Here is a 21,684-nt window from a genome sequence, read left to right as displayed (position 1 = left end):
GGCATCATTGATGGACTCAAGTGTGGCAGCGGTAGTGAGGTTGGCCCAGGATCGGACATTGTTTCCTTCTGCTGCGCATGGGGTCGCTATGAGTAGGTTCCGACTCGATGGCACCTGACAACAACAACCATGCCATTTTAAAATATGTATTATTTTTTAGTTCTAGGATAAGCACTGGACTTCAAGGTTGGCAGTTCTAACTCACCACTCTCTCCTCGGAAACCCTATACAGGGTTGCTGTGAGTTGGAATCAACTAGATGGCACTTAACAATAACAATTTTTGCTACATGCCTGTGAGTTAATTCGGACTCACACCAACCCTATAGGACACAGTAGAACCAACTGCCCCTCACGTTTTCTAGGCTGCAATCTTTGTGGGAGCAGAATGTCATATCGCATTTTTTCTCACACAGAGTGGTTGGGAGGTTTGGACCAAGCACTTAAATGTTTCACTAATTTTAGCTGTTAAAGCTGAGAGCTTAATTGTATCACCAGGGCTTCTGTAATACTAGATTGTTACATTATATCATAATATAACATGACATCATCTACCGTATCACATTGTATTTACCCATCTGTCTGCTTTGTTCCCTATACTATACATTCCCATGGCTTTACTTACTACTTATCTAAACAACACAACCATTTTATATAGAAAGGAGCTCTGGTAGCGTAGTGGTTGCAAATTGGGCTGCTAATCTCACGGTCAGCAGTTTGAAACTACCAGCTGTTCTGTGGGAGAAAGATGAGGCTTTCTGCTCCTGTAAAGATTTACAGCCTCGGAAACCCTGTACTGGGTCGCTATGAGTTGGAACCGACTCCATGGCACATAACAACAACAACAACAATAATTTTATATGGATGAGTAACAGTATTCAGAGTCATCTAATTCCCCACTTAGTTTATGGTGCCTCTTACTGCCACATAAGATCTCCAACACAACATGCTCTCAAGTCAAGTTCTGAGCTTCCCACATTGGGGTCACTTGTTCCCTCTTCATAACACCTCCATCTGTTTTCATGCATGGGACTTCAAGTTCCATTTGAATCGCAAGGTTGGCCAAACCCACCAGTCTCTCCACGGAAACCCTCTACAGGGTCGCTATGGTGATGGTGGTGGTGGTTGTGGCTATGTGCTGTGAAATCGGTTCCCACTTCCTGCGACCCTGCACAGGGTTTCCAAGGCTGTAAATCTTTATGGGAGCAGAAAGCCTCCAGTGGAATGACTGGTAGTTTTGAACTGCTGACCTTGAGAGTAGTAGCCCAACTCGTAATCACTAGGTTATCAGAGAGCTTCTTTGGGTCACTATGAGTTGGAATTAACTCGACAGCTCTTAACAACAATAACAACAACAACAACCACCATTCATTTAGGTTTCTGTTCAAGCCAGATGTGTGTGTGTGTATATATATTTATATATAAGCTCTGGTAGCGTAGTGGTTGCGAATTGGGCTGCTAATCTTACGGTCAGCGGTTTGAAACTACCAGCTGTTCTGTGGGAGAAAGATGAGGCTTTCTGCTCCTGTAAAGATTTACACCCTCGGAAACCCTGTACAGGGTCGCTATGGGTCGGAACCGACTCGATGGCACTTAACAACAACAACAATATATATATATATACACACACACACATATGTTGCTGTTAAGTACCATGGAGTCGGTTCCGACTCATAGCTACCCTGTACAGGGTTTCCGAGGCTGTAAATCTTTACGGGAGCAGAAAGCCTCATCTTTCTCCTGCGGAACAGCTGGAAGTTCTGAACTGCTGACCTTGTGGTTCACAGCCCAATTTGTAACCACTACACTACAGAGCTCCTTATATATGTATATATATATATTTTTGTTTTCATGAACCTTTCTAAAAAGAAAAACCATTTGAATGGAAATCATTTCCTTTCTTTTCTCATAAAAGCAAGAAGTTCCCACAAAAGAGAAAGTCTCCCCCTCACAACTGAATGAACTAAAACTAAATAAAAAGTCACTGTTCTTGTGTGCTGTTGAGCTGATTCCAACACACAGTGGCCCTAGAGGACAAAGTAGAAACTCCCCATAGGGTGTCCAAGGGTGAATGCTTCTTTACTGAAGCAAATTGCCGGATCTTTTTTCAAAGGGAGTGGCTGGCTGGGTTTGAAGTGTTGACTTTTCAGTGTGTAGTCTAGTGCTTAATCATTGTATCACTAGGTTGCCTCAGAAAACCTTAAGAGCAAATGAATCAGAAAGCAGCTGCCCTCTGCCTGGAAACACGTGTGTGGACATGAGAATTAGCTTTCTTCATGGAGCTGCAGAATTGAAGACCATGCTTGAATTGCAGGGTGAGGTTGCTTCTCTGTTGACAGAAAAGGGCCCTGTCTCTTCCTGGCTACCTGGCTGTCTCACATACTTTGGACATGTTGGTAGTGTAGTGGTTACAAATCGGGCTGCTAACTTCAAGGTCAGCAGTTTGAAACGACCAGCAGTTCCGCGGGTGAAAGTTGAGGCGTTCTGCTCCTGTAAAAATTTACAGCCTCGGAAACCCTGTGCAGGGAACCGACTCCATGGTACTTAACAACAACAACAACAGTCCTTGGAGAAGGACACCATGCTTGGTAGCTGTTGTAAAGTGCTGACGACTTTGTTCCAACTCATTGCGACCCTGTACAGGGCTTCTGAGGCTGGAAATCTTTGTGGGAGCAGAAAGCCTTATCTTTCTTCCAAAGGGTGCTTGGTGGGCTCAAACCACCAATCTTGTGTTTCACAATCCAGTGTGTATCCTACAGAGCCCCTACGTTCTCATGCTTGGTAGAGGGTCTGTGAAAAAGGGGAAGACATTCAACCAGATGGACTGACTCAGGGACCGTGAAAATGGCCTCAAACAAAGTGACAACTGTGAGGATGGGGCAGGATTGGGAAGTGTTGGTGGCACTTAACAACAACAACAACAACCTGAACATCGGTCCCAGCAACGGCTTCAACAAAAGAACAAATATTGTGCTGCAAAAGGAACTCTCTTCATCTAAATCTGGAGGGGTTGGTGGTGGGGAGCATGGGCTGGGGTGGGGGTGGGGGAGCTTCCTTCCAAACCAACCAAATCAAACCAAAGCAAGTCTCACGTTTGTCAAACCTGCACCTCCCTCGCCTGTCTATAAAGTTCCATCAGCCACTCACGTGGCCGAGCAGGAATGCCACAGAAAAATAAATCAGCGCCTAATGGCTTCAGAGAGCCGAGGGGAGACACAATTATGTGGCATCTGCATGCTGATCTACCAGGCTCGGAGCTCAAAGGAACTCAAGAACCTACTCCAAATTCCTGCAGTGATAAGGGGCTGGCTGCATTTAGCCCGGGCTGGGATAAAAGATTTTTTTATGATAATTATCTTAGTGAGGAACATTTTTGCATTTCCTTTCTGTGCGATTCAGAGTTTAGCTGGGGGGGAGGCAAAGATCTTGACAGGAGAGAGTATGAAAAGTCAAATATTTGATGTTGGACTATTATGTGTGGAAAGCAATTAGCCCACAAATGTTGGATAAATTATTAGGAAAATGTAGACCCGGGTTATTTAATATCGGGGGTTGATGTTCGGAATCAAGGTTTTAAAACCCTTTGGAAGCATGGAGATTCATTACACAAATGAAATTTCCTGGTCAAGCATGCTCCTTAAGTCGATTTATCTTTCCGTGTTCTCATGTGCTATCTAAGATTCATAGGTCTTTTCGACAATTATTTTAAGGGAAACGAGAGTTTTCCTCCTGCTATCCAGCTCTCAGCAATTTATTTTTCTTTTCTCAACAGCCTAATTAAAACCAAACTTTAGGTGAAAGTACGGATAGGTCTGGGCTTGTAAAATTGTCTTTCTGTGGCGATTTCCTTTTTGGAAAAGAAAACCCAGGGCCATGGAACTGCTGTTGATTAAAAGAGATCATTAATTACTGGGACCATGCTTGGCCATTGAAAGGGTGACTCAAAGCACAGCTCTGTGTGACTGGTCTTGAAGCTTCCTACTAACTTCAACGTCCAGCTCCCTACTAAACCCAGGCCACTCCCTGGCCGTGGAATTCAAGTGGTTCCTTAGAGAAACTTGTAGTTAATGGTATTAATTATTAAGCCATGGTGTGTTTAGAGGACAGGAGAAAGATAGAAAGGAACAAACTATCTCTCCTTTTCCAGACTGAGCATGGGCAGGAATTGTGAGCTCTGCAGTCGGCGGGCACAGGCTTTTCTACTCACTTGTGAAGAAGACTCTGGGCCAGAAAACTTGGAGCCGTTTGCTTGACAGTGACCTTTCCTTGGTGATTTAAAAACTACCCTAGGACCCCAAAAGTGAATGGATATAGGGCTTAACAACGTGGGTGAGGGGGAAAAAAGAAAAAAAACAACAACCCAATAACCCTCCCATTTACAAAGAATGAGTCTGTTTGGCATTAGAATTTCTCAGGTATCCTCTCAGACAGATTGGGGTCTGCAGGAAGGACGAAAGAAACCTCTTCCCATCTTTCACGTGGAGGGAAAGACAAAAACCTAGAGACAAGCTGAGAGGCAAAAAAATGCAGAATGCTTCCCAAAAAGTTTGCTTGGAAGAGCTGAATGATATCAGTACTTTGATGAGAAACCTCTGCCCTGCCCCAAACCCTCATTTCACCCTCTCATCAGATTCTTTGGGACTTGGTTCGAACTCTGGATAGACATTGCTTTCTTAAATGAGATGAAGCTGGTCACGGGATACAGAGTTCTGGAAGAGCAGAGGTGCTTGAGTCACAGAACTGGTTTGTTGATTTTTTTTTTTTTTAAGTAATGAGGAAAACAAACAATGATGCTACTGATGACAGCTATAATGCAGTTTATGCATAGAAAACACACCTGGGATTGTAACACAACAGAGAGCGAATTCAACATAGCATCAACTCAAGCCCTAGTTTAACATTCAGGATGTGACTTGGATACCCTGAGGAAGGAACAGGAGTAGGTTATGTGGAGCTGATAGATAGTAACTGTTTCCAAAGGCAACAGTTGTACAGAGGTGAGATGCCAGCCCTCGTTACATAGTGTGGAGGGATGAGGGGCTGGGGGGTTCCCGGGCACTTCTGGGGTGGCCTCTGCTCCCTTGCCAGGGGAGGCAGCCTCGGTGGGGGCTTACCATCCAGACTGGGCGGCATCGTCCCTAGGGAGTAGGTGCCTTCCTTCATGTGCACCAGCAGCTCCTCGCCTGGCTCAATGTCCTTAATGACTTTATAATATATCTAGGATGAGAAAGCAGAGAGGTCTCGTAAGTGTCTGTAGTGGTGGTTGCTGGTGAGCAGTCAGCCCTGCACCCTGTGGACGCTGCTAATTGGAGAGGCTAGCCCCAGAAGGGTCACTTGAGTTGCCTTCTAATTATCACTAAGAGGCGCCCCCTCTGGAACATCTGCAGAATATGCTCGACAGGACTGAAATTTCCTTTAAATTATATTAAAACAGTTTTTGATAATTGTGAAGGTGCACAGCATCAAATAGGCGAGAATTTGCGACTAAATTTCTGATCATCAGGGTATGTCCTCCTTTCAAATAAGCAAACAAGCAGCCTTTGCCATGGAATCATGTCCAAACTCATGGCGAGCTCGTGTTACAGATGGGAATTGCTCCATAGGGCTTTCTTGGCTTCAATCTTTACCGAAGCCGATTGCCAGAGCCTTCTTTCATGGCACCACTGGGTAAGTTTGAACTGACAACCTTTAGGCTATTGTTGTTGTTAAGTGCCGTCGAGTCGGTTCCGACCCATAGCAACCCTGTACAGGATTTCCTAGGAGCGGCTGGTGAGCTTGAACTGCCGACCTTGCAGTTCAAACGGCTTTGCAGTCTGGCGCATTAACCCTCAGCACCACACAGTATGCTACCTGCAGACCTTGGATATGTTCTGGGGGTGGGGGTTGGGCATTGATGAAAATGATTCTTTTTATAAGAAGTGAGGCCTGGGCTTTTTCTTGAGTTTCTTTCATTAGCATGTATGCAAGTGAGACACTTTTTGCTCCTTTGGGGGTGGCCTTGGTGTCTAGGAGGGTCATGAATGAACCCTGTTGTTAGTACCTTCGAGTTGGTTCTGACTCATAGTGATCCTGTATAGGGTTTCCAAGGCTTTTAAAATTTTTATACGAGCAGGAAGCCTCATCTTTCTACTGCAGAGTGAGTGGTAGGCTTGAGTTGCGCATCTTGTGGTTTGCAGTTCTTAGACCTTTATTAAAGGTGGTCATAGGAGCCTTGGTGGCACTGTGGGTTAGGCATTGGGCTGCTAACTACAAGCTGATTCAAAACTACCAGCTGTTCTGTAGGAGAAAGATGCTACAGTATATTCCTGTAAAGATTTACAGCCTTGGAAATCCCATGGAACAGCCTTACTCTGTCCTATCCAATTGCTGTGAGTTGGACTTCCCTTAAGGGCAATAAATTTTTTTTTTTTTTTTAGATTTGAAGGTGGCCATAAGCTGGCCTAGTACAAGGGGCCATCGGTGAGGGACGGTGGAAGGGAGGTATGTGCTGGCCTCAGAACAGAGTCTACAGATGGAGAGCAAGTCCGGAGGTCTTGGGGAACTTAATTTGGAATGTTTTGTTCAGTGCTCTGAGCAGCACATTTTTGACTCATGTCAACTCTAACGTGCCGATGTATCTCTTAGAAAAGCAAAGTCTGCTTTGGAAAGTTGATGTGGCGGGCGAGATTAAGAAAACTCTATCCAGAAAGTGGGGCATGGCAAGAGTTGTCAGTGACAGAGCCTGGGGAATGGGCATTGTAGGCCTGGGTCTCTAGTACCTCTGTCAGACCCTGCCTCAGAACCCCCGGCCCTCTATGAAGACCAGGACCTCCGAATGGGACTTCTGAAGTGAATAGGGTTGACATCAAGGGCGGGCAAATCTTAATCCAGAAACATAGGGCAGGGGTGCAATTTGTTTAGGATAATCCTCTATGGACCACCTTGGCCCATATGTTAGTCGTCAGTCCCCAATGAGATAATACGGACCACGGGGCTTCCAAGGTCTGCATGCGCCCCCAGAGGCCTGGTTGGGAAGCTGAGGAAAGACCCAGGCCAGATCTATCATCCCTGCGACCTCCGAATGTTGTTGTTGTTGTTAAGTGCCGTCGAGTCGGTTCCGACCCATAGCGACCCTGTACAGGGTTTCCGAGGGTGTAAATCCTTACGGGAGTAGAAAGCCTCATCTTTCTCCCGCGGAGTGGCTGGTAGTTTCGAACCGCTGACCTTAAGGTTCGCAGCCTGATTCGTAACCACTACGCTACCAGAGCTCCTTGCGACCTCCGAATGGAAGGTTCTCAATCACTGGCCTGCTTCTCTAGAGGATGAAGGGTTGAGGATGCAAAGTACCCAGCGTCCTGAAGGGAGTGGAGCATCTATGAAAACAGGGCTGGTGGAGACTGGGGAGGGCAGGGTTTCTGGTTGAGGTGGGTGGCAGTCCTTGCCATGTTCTGGTTTCCAGATCACAGGACGGCTGGGACCAAGTCAGGCTTCTCAGCAGCAGCTGGTTCCGAGTGCCCCATGTCTTTCCCCTTTCTCCCAGGGAAACATCTGCAGCAGGTACCCCAGAGCCCAGAGAGTACTCCCTTCATCACTCTATCTCCCCAGTTGTCAACTGTATCACAAACACCCAGTCCTGAATAACCCCAGAAGACATCAGTAACTCATGTGGACAGGCGGGACTCAGTGTGGCACCAAAGCTGATTTGGGTATTGTTCCAGGGTTCCCAGACAGCGAAAAGCAGCCACATGCCAAGTTCTTTCCAAGGTATTCAGGGGAAGTATTTGGCAACCATTCTCAGGTAAGCCATTACAATAATGATGAGATTTTAAAATGGAAAATAGTGAAAGTCTCACCATTTAACTTCTCCAACTCAACTCATTGTTATTAAGATTCTTGTTTTTGTATTTTCTCAAAAAAAAAAAATAAAAATAAATTGTAGCACAGTGGTTGGGTAATTGTTAAAAAAAATATCAGGCAGGATGCGGCCAGAGCAGGGAAGAATCCGGGATAACACCGCGGAAGAGGGCAGTCCGGGGTTATCCATCAGCAGGCGCTATCGCACGGGCATTAGCTCAGCGAGCGAGCGCAGATTTAATACTGACCTCTGGGTGCCGGGCTGCCCAGGTGCTCAGGCGCAGAGTGGGAAGCGGCAGTGCAGCAGCTCCTCTCCCGCAGTCCCCGTTAGAGGGCAATGTTGGCCCGGCCTAAGCCTCCCACCGCCCCGCACCGCCGCCTTAGGGACTTGGTCCCGGAGCAGCGCTCCAGGCAGAAGCCTCCTCCACCGGAGCCAGGCTACCCGCTACACTCATGCCTGGGCAGTGGCAGGGGATAGGGATGGGCGCGGCCCGCCTCCTTCCTCTGACCTCACTAGCTCATATCCCCCTACCCCCCACCCCCCTCACTGGCCCGGGCACCCTGATGCCCAGTACCCCACACTGCTTATCCCTCTGGGGATTGGTACTCCCGGAACCCCTGGGAACCCTCTTCCCTTCCATCTTCTCAAGACTGCCTGGACTCTGGGAGACCATCACCCCACACCTCTCTTTTCTGAACCACTCGGAGGCAGATCTTGGTTTCCACGGAGGGAAGAAGCTCCAAGGGTTTCACACGCGCGATCTGCATCCTCACCGCCCTCCACCCAGGACACAGAGGACAGTCTCGAGGCCCGGGCAATGGCGGACGCCTGCGGAGGCCGCCTGGACTTTGAGCCGCAGAGGGTGGTATTAATGGCTATTAGTGCTAATCTCAGGACCCGGCCAGGCGCGGTGGGGGTGGCGGTGGTTCCCTGAGGTGACCTGCCATCTCCGGAGGGAGGAGGAAAGTGACCTGCAAACTTCCCAAACTGAGCCTGCCTGACTTTACCTTCAGCAGGGGGCCACCTTGATCGAACACAGAAGCGGGAGTTTTCACATGTTCTAAATCGTTACAAAAGGCCTATCTGCCAGATCCGTGCGCAGGCACAAGCCCCAGTCAGCCCCCGGTCCCCAGGGTCTAGCAACTTCCCGGGACAAAGGCCGCAGGAACCGCCTGGGCCTTGTCTGCTGGTGGCAGAGGAGGTACAAATTGTATATTTACTGTACTGCGTGGGGCCCTTCCTGGAGGTTGCAGTGAATTCTTACAGCAGTCTCCTATACATTCCTAGAGTGGTTGAGAACCTTCCTTTCATTCTGTGTCCCTCTGTGGATCAGATGCTGGCCACTTGAACCTGGAAGACAGGCTGGCATGAAGAGCTTCAGAAGAGGGGAGGGAGAGGTTTGTTCCTCCAGCAAAAGAAATCCCAAATCTCTTTAGTCTTCCCTGAAGAGTGACCAGCCCCAGAAAAGGAAAAAGAACCGGACATTTGCTTAGGTGACAACATGGAAGTTTTCATGCTTATTTCTAAACAGTTACATCCTTTACAAGAATCCAATCATGCCTGCATACTTCCTTCAGTAGTGCGGCATTAGGCAAGGCTGAGCTGGAATTTTCTCTTTGGTTTACGGGATCTGGGGGTGGGGAAGAGCTTAACAACAGCTGAGTTTACTAGCTCCAATAAATGTCTGCTCTAAACCGGCTTTAAAAAATAATGATGCCAAACAGAACTTGAGCTGAAGTCGAGTCCTTGTTTCAACACTTCAAGCTCTCTCTGCAACCACAATGCCTTTATTCAATGTGGCTAACACTACCAAAAAACAGGTCCTCAGAATTACAACTATCTTTGGGGTTACCTTGCCTGTTTGTTTCCTTTTTCATCTCTCTCCAGACACAAGCAGGCAGCTCCTTGTAGGTAAACGAGTTTCTATGACAAATAAATCATGGCCGCTTTCTCAACAAAAGACAGAGAAATTGCTTGAGAAAAGTTGGATTTAGCATAGGTCGGATTCATTTAAGACCCAACCGTTTATGAAAATGAGCATCATTTTTTCCCCCAGCGACCTTCTTTAAGACAAAGAAATATTTCAAATGTACAGTGGTTGTCAGCTTTGGATTTTTTTCTCTTTAGAGTTCCTTAAGATTTTTTGGGGGTAAATATCAAATTAATTCACAAGAAAAGATTCTATTTTCAAATAATATGAATACTTAAGTCCCACAATTTTCAGACCTACTAATCTTAGAAATTCATAATTTAAATAAGTGACCCCCCCCCCCCCAATATTTTTTCTGGGTAAAGATAACTAGAGTGAATGAAAAGTCACAAGATAGAATATATATTAAGACTATTTCTCTTCCTCCCAGGGACAAATCATTTTTTTTTTTTTAAATACCAAATTGACCAGGTGGATTTGGGTTACTCTTTCCTCTTTCACCCGTTTGAAAAACTTTAAAGGGGTGTTTGAGGAAAATAGATGAAAATTTTTTCAACATGCTATCTTAAAACAAAACACAACACAACAAACAAAAAACCTTCTCTCCATCCTGGATTTCTGAATCCAATTGTGTTTGAATTGGTTAACATTCTGGCATGATCGAACAAGGGCTTTTCTCACAAAAGGCTCAAGCAGAATTTGTATTCCTCTAAAACCGTGGCTGAAAAGCAAATTCTGTTAATGACCCGATCTGCCTCTCGGCCCGTCCGTCCAGAAAAACGGTTGGTCTGAGGGTTTTCCTGGGTGTTTCTTGTCTCCCAGAGACCCCTGCAAAGATTAGGTGGGTCCCAACATTGCCTTGTTACTCATTGGTTTTGGGAGTCTCACTGTGTACTTTAATAACTTGCTGTCCCCCTCTCCCTCTGGGAATGAGCTGGGGGGTATCTAGTGCTCTGGAGCTTACTGAGCATTTGGTCTTACAAAAGAAACCTAGCAAGGCTCCAAGGTCCAGCAGGTCTTTATTTCGATTTCTTCTGCTTTCGTTTTGGGAGCGAGCCTTCCTCTGGTTGATCTGCTGGCCTGCTTTCTCAGAGCTGGGAAACAGCAGTTCGGGCCTCGGCAGTGTCTGAGGGCTCCAGGGACATACAGGCCATTCCTCCTTCGGCTTCAGGGAAGAAAAAGCTACTTGGAGAGGTCCTCGGGATTTGCCATGTTCCTCTCTCACCACAGGTTGCTGCAGCAATTTTATTTGTGCCGAAATCTTCACATTTGTTGTTAGATATTCTGGTACCTCTGTAGCAGTTTAGGCACTGAAGACCTTTTGTGTACTTATCCTTTTTCTTACTTGCAAAGTTGGGATCTAGAGACTATTTATGCATATCTAAATTCTTAGTCCACACTGAAATTATCTTTGTTGTTCTTAAATGGTTTCTCCCAATGAAATGTTCCATTTGATAAGGAAGAAAAAGAATATAAATCCCAGCAAATGATGACAGCAGGTAATTTCGTCTCTGTTCCTGGCCAAAATGAGGCTCCATTTGCTCTAAAGAGAGCTGGGTACAATGTGGCCATTTTCTGAATCACAACAAATTTGATAATATTTTGAAAGTCTTTTGTCAACGGGTTGGGAAAGGCAAAAATGAATCCCCCTGCCTATGGCCTCCTTGTTTCAAAGGGGGAAAATGCTATCTAATTGTTGAAAGCCAACATTTAACTTGGCAAATTTGTTTCAAGATTTTAAATTAGGAAATTGTGGGCAACAAATACAAAGAGAAAAAGAAAGCGTGCCTGTAATGTTGGGGGTGGCGGTGAGCAAAAGGTGATGGATGTCTGATGCCCCTCAGTTGAAAATTCCAACCCTGGCAGATCACATGCTTCAACAGACAAGTGGGACCGACAGCGTTGGGGGGTGGGAGTAGGGGAGAAGGAAACGAAAGTAAAAGGAAAAATACCCTTGGTCCAAGCAGCACCAGGTTTTCATTAAAAGCCGGGGGCTGGTTCTCAGGAGTGCTGTCTGCGTGGCTATCAGTTGGCTAATCTTCTAATAAAATACCTTTGTATATCGCACTCTGAGAAAGAGATTAGTCTTGTCTACTTCCACTTTGGGGGGACCCGGCCCCTTGTGCACAGCTTTAGTGCAATCGGCTGGTTCTCCCGCGGCTTGCTGGTAGCCAGCTTGAGCTGGTCCTCTCTTCTGCCCCTGGGATAGCTGGTGTCCTTGGTGTTTTCTTGATGACCAGCCAGCCAGCCAGCCAGCCAGCCAGAGGGACTGGCTGTGCTGGGCTGATTTGAGCTGTGTTTTGTGAGCCGAGGTGGCCCTTTTGTGATGTGCTGGGGCCTGGAGCCCTAGAATTCTGCTCCCCAACATGTAATTGTGGCTGTAGCCCCATCTCACAATGTCCTCTGCCTTCCTGGCCACTCGACATCCCACCAACCTTCTCTCCTTGTTGAGGCAATGTTGTTTTTTTTAAAGAGCTACACGGTGAACAGTCCTCTTCCCACCTCTGCTTCCTCCCAGGGCATGTTCTGCCCCTCCTCTTGTTTTCTTTCTGAACATTAAAACAAATTCAGGAACAGACCCTGCCTGTCTCTCCAGAAATATTTCCAACCAACTTGTTGGCTCGTAATTGTGGGAGCAAGAACCACTCAGGGTGGTTCTTGACTTTTCCCATAAGAGGAGTGGGCGCTAGAATTGGGAAATTGGGAGTGGGGAGGAGGAGGTTGAGAAGGGAGCAATGGTGTCAGGAGGTGTGTGTAGGGGGGGTGTCAGGCCACCCAGAGGGATCAGAGATCCCTGTAGGCTTGACTCTGCCTTCCGGTTCATGCTGAGATGACAAAGTAAATGAAAGGCCTTGTCTTGGCACTCCATGGGTGACTTCAGAAACCCTGTTTTCTGGCCACCTCTGAAAGTCCTGGAGAAAGTCTTTGGGCCCTCTCTGACGTTTCAGTACTGGAAGGGCATGCATGACGTGAAGGCTGGGTGTCCTGGGTTATGGACCCTATGTGGTTTCTTTGTGTGTACAACAAGGCTTTAGGGTGAGGGGGGCCCGGAGTCCACGAGGAAATTCATGGCTCCTCCTGAGCTGTTGCTCAGCTCTCCCATCCTGTCTCCCAAGACCAAGGGCAAAGGGGCTGTCAGAAGAGCGAGGCAGAGTGATGAAGTACCACTGCACCCCTGAGAAACCCTGAGGCATAGCACCCATGATACCTCGCGGGGGAACCCTTCACTGTGCAGACAAGCAGAGGAGCCAGGCTTTCCCTAAGCCCTGCAGCTGAGTGGACGGCACCAGTGTTCAGGGAGCCTCTGGCTCATCCAGTATGTCAGGTGGCCAGGGTCCTCTGTGTCTGTGCCTCCCACAGGAGGCAGGAGAAGTCAGGAGTGGCTTACTGGAACGAGTCCTCTGAAGAACTCAGCAGGCACACGCTAACCTCTTTTGAGCTCCAGAGTACACTTTTGTCATGCCTGTCTCTCCCGGTTTCTCTTCCCTGAGGTCTCCAAACTTCTATGTGGAGGCAGGGATTCAGAGTATGTAGGTGGGGATGTGGCCAGAGTAGGTTCCTAGGGGATTGAGGCCTGGCCATTGGTCAGTTCTACCTGTAGGCACTTCAGTGCCCAGCTTCCTAGGCTCCCCAACTACTCCGAGACACAGCTGGAAACCCCCCACTCTATGGGGTACCCACAGGGGGTGTAAGGGCTGAGTCTAACTCTGGAACCCATGTGGCCATGGGAATCTCTTCAGCCAGTTGAGGCTGGGAGGAGCCCGAGATAGGCTGGGGGGATGCCCTTGTCCTTCCCTCTGCTACTGTTGAGTTCATTTGTCCTGAGGATGTCAGGAACCCAGGCACCCACATTGGCACAAGTCCTGATGCCTAGCGGAAGGCTCAGAAGGAAAACAGAGCCAGAACCCCACCTGCATGAAACCTGAGCTCCCAGTTCAGAGCTGCCTCTCTCCTCTGCCTGTCAGGGGCACGTCTTCTCTGATGGCTGTGTGTTCCAGAATATTCTCTCCAGGAAGCTGAAGTCATCTTCTGACTCGTTTCCTTTCTTCTCTGGAAATCAGGGCAAAGGCCCTATGTCCCAAGCTGCATGGCAGGGTTGACACTTTGCTAAGGAAGTCGTTTCCCCACTGAAGACCTTTTGGCAAACTGGAAACTGATTATGGAGCTGAGTCATGGATTTCTTCCTTTTGGTGTCCATTAGTTATTTGGAGGTGTGTATGTGGAGTCCTGGTGTGGCACTGTGGGTTAATGTGCCAGACTGCAAGGCCATTTGAATTGCAAGGTCGGCGGTTCAAGCTCACTAGCTGCTCCTCAGAAACCCTATTCAAGGTTGCTATGGGTCGCAACCAACTCAATGGCACTTCACAATAACAACATGTGTGTGTCAGGGAGTCCTGGTGTGGTTTTGTGGGTTAATGTGCTAGACTGCAAGGTCGGTTTGAACCACAAGGTCGGCGGTTCAAACTCAATAGCTGCTCCTAGGAAAACCTACACAGGGTCACTATGAGTTGGAACCGACTCAATGGCACTTCATAACAACAAATGTGTATAAGAGAGTGTACTGGTGGAGTGACTGAGAGAAAGGGAGAGACTGAGAGAAAGATGAAAAGGGAGAGACAGAGAAATACGTTGTTCACTTATGTGTGTGTGACAGAGAAAGAGAAAAGAGATAGGGAGAGATACACTCAGAAAATGGCAAAGAGACAGAAAGGTAAGATATGATTCATTTATCTTGGTGTGTGTGTGAAAAACAGTGAGAGATTGTTCAAGTGTGTGTTTGTGAGTGTGTGTGTGTGTGTGTGTGTGTGTGTGAGAAAGTTCACTTTTGTTTGTGAGGACCCACTGTTGCTGTTAAATGTCATTGAGTCAAGTCCGACCCATAGTGATCCTGCAGAGTTTTTGTGGTTGAAACCTGCGAGGGAGCAGAAAGCCTCATCTTTGTCCTGCGGAGCAGCAGTCTGGTTTGAACTGCAGACCTTGTGGTTCACAGTCTAGTGCTCATTGTGTGAAACCACAGCAGGCTCCCATGAGGACCCATTGTTGTTTTTAAGTGCCTCGAGTCAGTTCTGACTCATAGGAACTCTGTATAGGGCTTCCAAGCAGTGGCTGGTTGAGTTTGAACCGTTGACTTTGGGGTTCAAACCGATCTTTCGGTTCAGGTTCAGTGCTTTAACCCACAGCACCACACCAGAATTCATAAGGGCCAGGAAATCCTGATGGAAACTCCTAGGATCCTGGGATATTAATATAATATAATGTTTCCTTCTTAAAGAGAAGACTGTCTTCAGAAATGTTTTATTATCAACATTTCAGGGATGTTTTTATTTTAGGTACTCATAGGGTTAAAATGTCACTGCCATTTGACAGAGACCTTCTTCTCCGTGGTTGGGATCAGGGAGCTGAAACGTTTCCTGTTTAATTTACCCTTCTTTCTTTCTTTTTTTTTTTGGGAGACTGTTGGGAAAAATAAAAAAAAAGTTTGAAATCTAGCACATCCTTTTCAAAAAGATATTTTTAAAAAGTCATTTCATTCCATCAGCAAATCTTTACTGAGAGTCCATATGCTTCTGAGAATAGTTTTTCAGTAGTAAAGTTTAAAAATGATTATTGTTATCAGTCATAGGAAAATGCATCCCATAATTTGTTGATTTCTTTTGATGTTTGACATTCCAGCAGTCAGGTACCTGAGGATCTCTTTAATCCATCCTCCTGGTCAACTTGGCTGTCTCCTGCTCCCCAGGGTTTTTTATTTATTTATTTTTAAATACATCTGTTTATTTTCAAATAAGGTTGCTGCATAAAAAATACCCTCTTTACTGTTCAAATTGAATTCAAACTGGTTTTTAATAAATATTTATTTTTTTAAATAAAAATCTGGATCTTTTACTAGCTTAATCTGCAACCCACGGAATCTTGGTCCCAGCCCTGGCCCCTCAGCATTCTCATTGTTCAGGGTCCCTGAGAAGCAGCTGATTAAGTTTGAACTGCCGAGTTTGCAGTACAAAAAACCTTGCAGTCCAGTGCTTATCCTACAGCACTACACCAGGGTTCCTACTTCCTCTCAACTTCTGAACGGACAACCAAGGGACCCACGCACGAGGTCTCTACATCCAACGGATGTATTTAATCCAATTCTCCTTCACTCAAATTTCACTTTCATCTGGAAGAAGTAGACAAAGGTGTTTTTGTTTTTTTAACATTTGGGTTTAATTGTTAAGATAGCCATTTCACTTATTTCTGCATTTTTGTTGTTGCCAGGTGCCGTCTTGTTGATTCTGACTCAAGAACCTCATAAGACAAGCTAGAACTGGTCCACGGTCATCATCTTTACGGGAGCCGATTAGCAGGTAGTTCTCCTGTGGAACCGCTGGGCAGATTTGAGCTACCAGTGTGTCGGTTAGTAGAAGAGTACTTTACCATTACACTGTCAGAACTCCTTTGGTTCTGTATTAAAAGCAGTCATTGGGCTATGAATGAGATCCATTTCGAAGTCTGTCTTTAAGTTGAATTCGTAGGTAAGTCAGAACAGGTACATACAGTTTCTATTTAGGCATCAGGTAGCCAAATGTTTGTCTTATTATATAGCATATATTTGACATTTCTCGCTCTATAAAACTGGAGTCTTCGTGTGGTGCTGTAGGATAAATACTGGACCGCAAAGTCAGTTTGAACCACAAGGTCGAGTTGGAACCGACTTGACGGCCGTTAACAACAACATATATATAAAACATTTCCAAATACACGGAACATCTTGGTGTTAGGTTGTTAAGTGCTGTAGAGTTGGTTTCCAACTCACTGCAACCCTGTACAGGATTTTCAAGGCTTACAAATCATTGCAGGAACTTGTGTGTGGTGCTGTAGGGTCAGCACTGGACTGTGAACCACAAAGTCAGCAGTTCAAACCCAGATTTGCTATCAGTTGGAACTGACTTGATGGCATTTAACAACAAAAACAACAACAAAGCTTTATAGGATCGAAATCCTCATCTTGGAGAGGCTGGTGGGCTGGAACTGCTGACCTTGTGGCTAGCAGTCCAGTGCTTGCTCTACAATGCCACTGGGCTCCCGAAAACATTTTAAAAATGAAATAATGATTGGTTGGTGGTTGATGAGGTGCTGTTGAGTCACTTTGAACTCATAGCAAACTTATATAGAGTTTCTGAGGCTATGAATCTTCACAAGAGCAGAAAGCCTCATCTTTCTCTCTTGGAGCAATACAACAACAACAATAACAATAGTTGTTGTTGTTGTCAGGTGCCATAGCGACCCCATGCACAGCAGAACGAAACAATGTCCGATCCTGGGCCAACCTCACTACCGCTGCCACACTTGACGCCATCAATGATGCCACATGGCTGATCCATCTCGTTGGGGGTCTTCAAAGTAATTATATATATAGTACTGTACTGAAGAGAGAGAAACTGTGTGTGTAAGTATATGTTCGAATGTATATAGTACTATAAACAAATTGAAGAAAGCATTCTGAAAACAGTATGTTGCCGTTGTTAAGTGCCATGGAGTCGGTAACTCAGAGCGGTCCTTCAGCTGGTGCGTTTGAATCCACTGACCTTGCAGTTCAAACTGACTTTGTGGTCCAGGTGTATTATTCTGCAGTGCCGCAGTGCCACCAGGACACCAAAACAGTACAGATACAAAACAAAACAAAACAACAAAAAAACCCAAAGGAAAAAAGATATGATTAAAAGATACTATGGAATGAATCATCAATGTCTTATTTATCTGAAGGTGCAGTGTGAGGAGTTAGGGTAGCATTATTAATTGGATAATTTAGAAGAAGTTGTTAAAGATGATGTATCTGCGCTGGAGAGCCGAGGCTTGATTCAGCTGATGGAGAGGAAGTATTTACAACCGGAGTTAATTTCTTGAAGTAGGCATCCAGGGATATACGATAACTATAGTAAAACCTCTCTGTGTTAGGATCTTGCTCCTCTAACATCGCCATTTCTGCTTCAATGAGACAAAAGGCTTCAGCTGACTCTTGCTTCAAAATTTTTTTCACTTCTGGATGTTTTTTAGGTCCTGGTCTTCTTTCTCAAATATTTTTCTTTTCTTTTCTTTTTTTTTTTTTTGATGCCTCACCAGCACTTACATCAGATTTACAATTTGAAGGCAGGGTTACAAGGGTAACTAAGAGAAAAATGTAAGCCAAAAACAACGCTATACACTCCACACAGTGTTAGTGGCAACATGATCCGACTTAAAAAGGTAGGCGGCGTTCTCTTCTTCAAGCTGACAAATGCGGGCACCACGCAATGTTTCCACAAGGGTCACAGAGCAGTGCTTGCGTTCCTTATTTGGAACCATTGTCTTTAACTCAATAATTTTAATATAATAGGCTTTATGGGGCAGTCTGTCCTCAAATATAAGTTGTCCATCCTTAACTTGGGGACTTACTGAATGTTTTGCAATAAGTAAACATTTCCCCTAAGTTTTGGGGTTCTAATTGAAGGTCATAGTTAACCTGGAAGCAGAGGAGAATTCATGCTTCTGGTGGTATCCTGGTGGCCAGCACTAGCTGGGACCAGCTGAGGGACTGCTTGACTACTTGGCCCAGCCCCAGCCCAGGACCAAATGGAGTCTCAACAAATGTATCAGTGTTGCCCACAGCTTTCTGGGGAGTCCAGGCCTCCTGAGTCCTGGCACCTGTGTTCCTTCTGCAAAATCATTTCTCATGTCAAGAGGTTTGAGCCCCGTTAGATGACTTGCATAGGCCATGTAAGAAGTTACTCTTTGTTACGTGGTCTTTGAAACAACTTTTTTTCTTCTTCTTCTTTTTATATCCAGGGCTTCACACATTTGTTGACCTCTCACTTCACGACTTGTCACCTATGTGGATCTCCACGAAACCCATTTTGTTGAATCAATTTGGACTCACAGTGACCCTGTAGGTTTTCTAAGACTATAATCTTTATGGAAGCATACTGCCACATCTTTCTCCTCAGGAGCGACTGGTGGGTTCAAATTGCTCACCTTTCAGTTAGCAGCTGAGCACTTTAACCATGGTGCCACCAGGTCTCCTTGTGTGGGTCTACAGTCAGGAAAACCTAAGGTTCTAGTTTTGTTCCTCTAGCAGCCACCCAGAATGGTGTCTTTATATATTCTTAAAAAAAAAAAGTGATTGGGTGACGTAAATATGACAAACCACTTGCCATTTCAACTATATTGATCTGCACAGTTCAGTGATATTGATCCCATTGACCATGTTTTGCAATTGTTACCACTTTAAAGAAAAATCTTTGAAAGCCATAGACTCTTTTTTTTTGCAAATGAAGTTACAACTCCCCAAATATTACAGAGTCAGAGGAATCTCCTTGTTGAAGAGGACCGGAGCCCCAGGTCTTCGGAAGAGCTGGTACTCTGAGAACACAGGGCAAAGCCATGACTCGGCTCCACGGGTGTGGGAGGGCTCCCAGAAGTCATGCACAAGTTAGAATGAAAGGACTCAACTGAGTAAACCCATCTGTGTCCTCATGGCCCTTGACTCTGGAGGCAAACTGCCTTCTTGAGGCAAAGAACCTCCCATCTTCTTTTCTCTTGGGTTGGTGGGTGTGGGCCTGTCAGCTGCAGGCAGTAACATTTTGATGACCGCAGCCCCAGGTAGTGAGGACAAGCCACCGACCATGGGAGCTCAGTAAACTTAGGGCTCATCGTCTTCCTCCTATGGCTGGAGCAGGTGGAGAGATGTGGGCTCCTCGTCACAACCATGTAGCCTAGGAATCACATGGGTTCCCTCACTGGGGGACAGGGCTCTGGGCCAGACCACAGCAGTTACCTCACCAGGCTGGCTGGGCCACGATCTGGTTCTTGGAGCCAGCCAGGCACTGAGCCCATTGGGAGACCTTGGGTAAGCAGTGTCTGCCATTGAGCCGCAATTCTCGTGTGTACAGTTTCTGTTTTCTGCAGCTCTCGTGTTTCGCTGGCAACAGTACATGCAGAGACTTGAGTGATTGTAGTCTCTGAGTTAGTGATGCCGGCTGTTTTTCTTCACACCAACCATCACCTCCCTACTCAAGAGCCCCAGTGGCCTTGGAAGAGGCCACAGATCAAAGGCCCCCAGGAAGCTTTAACAGGGTGCATAGAGGGGGCAGTGCCAAGTGAGACTGTGTGGATGGAAGACCCAGAAATGTAGTGCTGCCACTTCTATCTAGGACCAGCTTAGCCATAGGAGCTATCTGGGTGGTGGTGGTGGTGGTGGGGGTGGGGGGGAGCTTCACCTTGGCACCCTCCATCAGCTCTGCTGCTTTCGCTTGTACCTCAGCCAATTCTGGGGGCGAGTCCCTGTGTGCAAACTGGGACCTACCTGCTCGTTCACGTGGCACATGATGAGGTTGTGGTCATCACGGGAGTAGGCCACACGGATGTACTTGAGCCAACTGCTGGCCCCGGTCTGGTTAGTGTCCACACAGAACTTCTCTCCACCTAGATCTTCCGAAATCTGCTCAGGAAGAGAGAGGACAAAGAGGGTCAGAGGTGTCTCATCTGTAGGAGTCTACATACTGGGCACCTGCCCAACCAGCCACCAGGTGGTGTGGGCTTTGGGATAGGAAGGCAGCTCAATCCCGGACACCAACTGGCCACAGCCTGTCTGTGTCCAGGAGTCTTCGATGGTTAACAGAGAGGCTGGGGACATGTTTTCCTTTTTCTCACTGCTCTGGCCAGGTGAGAAAGAGAACCCTAGCAGAGGCTTCCTTCCCTCCCTGCAAGACTGCCCCCCTGGGGAGAAAGCAGAGGCTTCTTTCTCATGCTGAGAAGTAGAAAGGCTGCACTGGCAGAAGATGCAGAATAACAAGGTGCCCAGGTAGACACAGTACTCATTTGACAGGGAGTTTGCATGGGCAGGTGTATCCAGGTAGATGGGGCATCCTGGTGGACATAGGTAGTCATGTGGCAGGGGAGTCCAGGTGGGCAGAGGTGAGGGAAATAAGGGAGTCAGAAGGTCTCAGTGAAGTCAGGGCCGTGGGGGAAGCCACCCATCTTAGCAAAAAGGGAAAAGGTAATAAAAAACAATTCCAAATCACCCCCACCCCTCCAACAAAAATAAAACCCCAAAATGCCAAGTGTTGGCAAGGCTGTGGAGACACAAGAACCTTAATACATGTCGGGTGGGAATGTAGGCTGGTGCAGTCACTGTAGAAAACAGTGTGGCAGCTCTTTCCAAAGTTAAACGCAGAATGATCACATGACCCAGCAATTCCACTCCTAGGTGTACGCCCAAGACACTTGGAAACAGCGATGCGGCCAGCCACGTGTACACTCAGATTCACTGTAGCACCATCTACAACAGCCACAAGGTGGAAGCAACCCAAGTGGCCATCCACAGATGAACAGAGAAACAAAATCTTGTCTATACACACAATGGAACACTTGTTGTTGTTGTTATGTGCTGTGGAGTCGGTTCCGACTCATAGCGACCCTGTGCAGGGTTTCTGAGGCTGTAAATCTTTATGGGAGCAGAAAACCTCCTCTTTCTCCCGCGGAACAGCTGGTAGTTTTGAACTGCTGACCCTGAGGTTAACAGCCCAATTTGTAACCTGTACGCTACCAGAGCTCGTTAATGGAACACTAGTGAGCTCTGAAAGGAATGAAGGATTGAGACATGTTACCACACAGATAAGGCCTAAAAGCGTTATGCCGAGCGAAAGAAGACAGCCGTAAAATACTCTTGGTGCAGGATTCCATTAAGATGAAATGGTCAGAATATGCAAATCCACAGAGACTGTGATGGGTGCTAATGATTGGGGACAAGGGAATGGGGGCTAACTATTTATGGTATGGTTTAGTTCAATGTTTCCTTTTGGGGTGCAGAGAAAGTCTGGGACTCGATGGAGGTGGTGGCTAACACTATAAATGTACTGGGACTCGATGGAGGTGGTGGCTAACACTATAAATGTACTGGGACTC

The 21,684-nt window shown here is 46.5% G+C and overlaps 1 protein-coding gene across 1 annotated transcript in view; it reads right to left on the bottom strand.

The window, feature by feature from the left end:
- Nucleotides 1-21,684, bottom strand: part of PRDM16 (PR domain containing 16) — a 421,338-nt gene that overhangs the window by 40,485 nt on the left and 359,169 nt on the right. The window contains exons 7-8 of the mRNA XM_006871783.1: nucleotides 20,084-20,218; nucleotides 5,113-5,215 (exon numbers count right to left, since the gene is read on the bottom strand). Coding sequence (XP_006871845.1) covers nucleotides 5,113-5,215; nucleotides 20,084-20,218 — 238 coding nt within the window. The remainder of the gene's footprint in view (nucleotides 1-5,112; nucleotides 5,216-20,083; nucleotides 20,219-21,684) is intronic.

Source organism: Chrysochloris asiatica, unplaced genomic scaffold (genome assembly GCF_000296735.1).
Source record: "Chrysochloris asiatica unplaced genomic scaffold, ChrAsi1.0 scaffold00173, whole genome shotgun sequence".
Classification (NCBI taxonomy): domain Eukaryota; kingdom Metazoa; phylum Chordata; class Mammalia; order Afrosoricida; family Chrysochloridae; genus Chrysochloris; species Chrysochloris asiatica.
The sequence above is the reverse complement of the archived record's forward strand: the minus strand, read 5'-3'. Positions and strand labels throughout refer to the sequence as shown.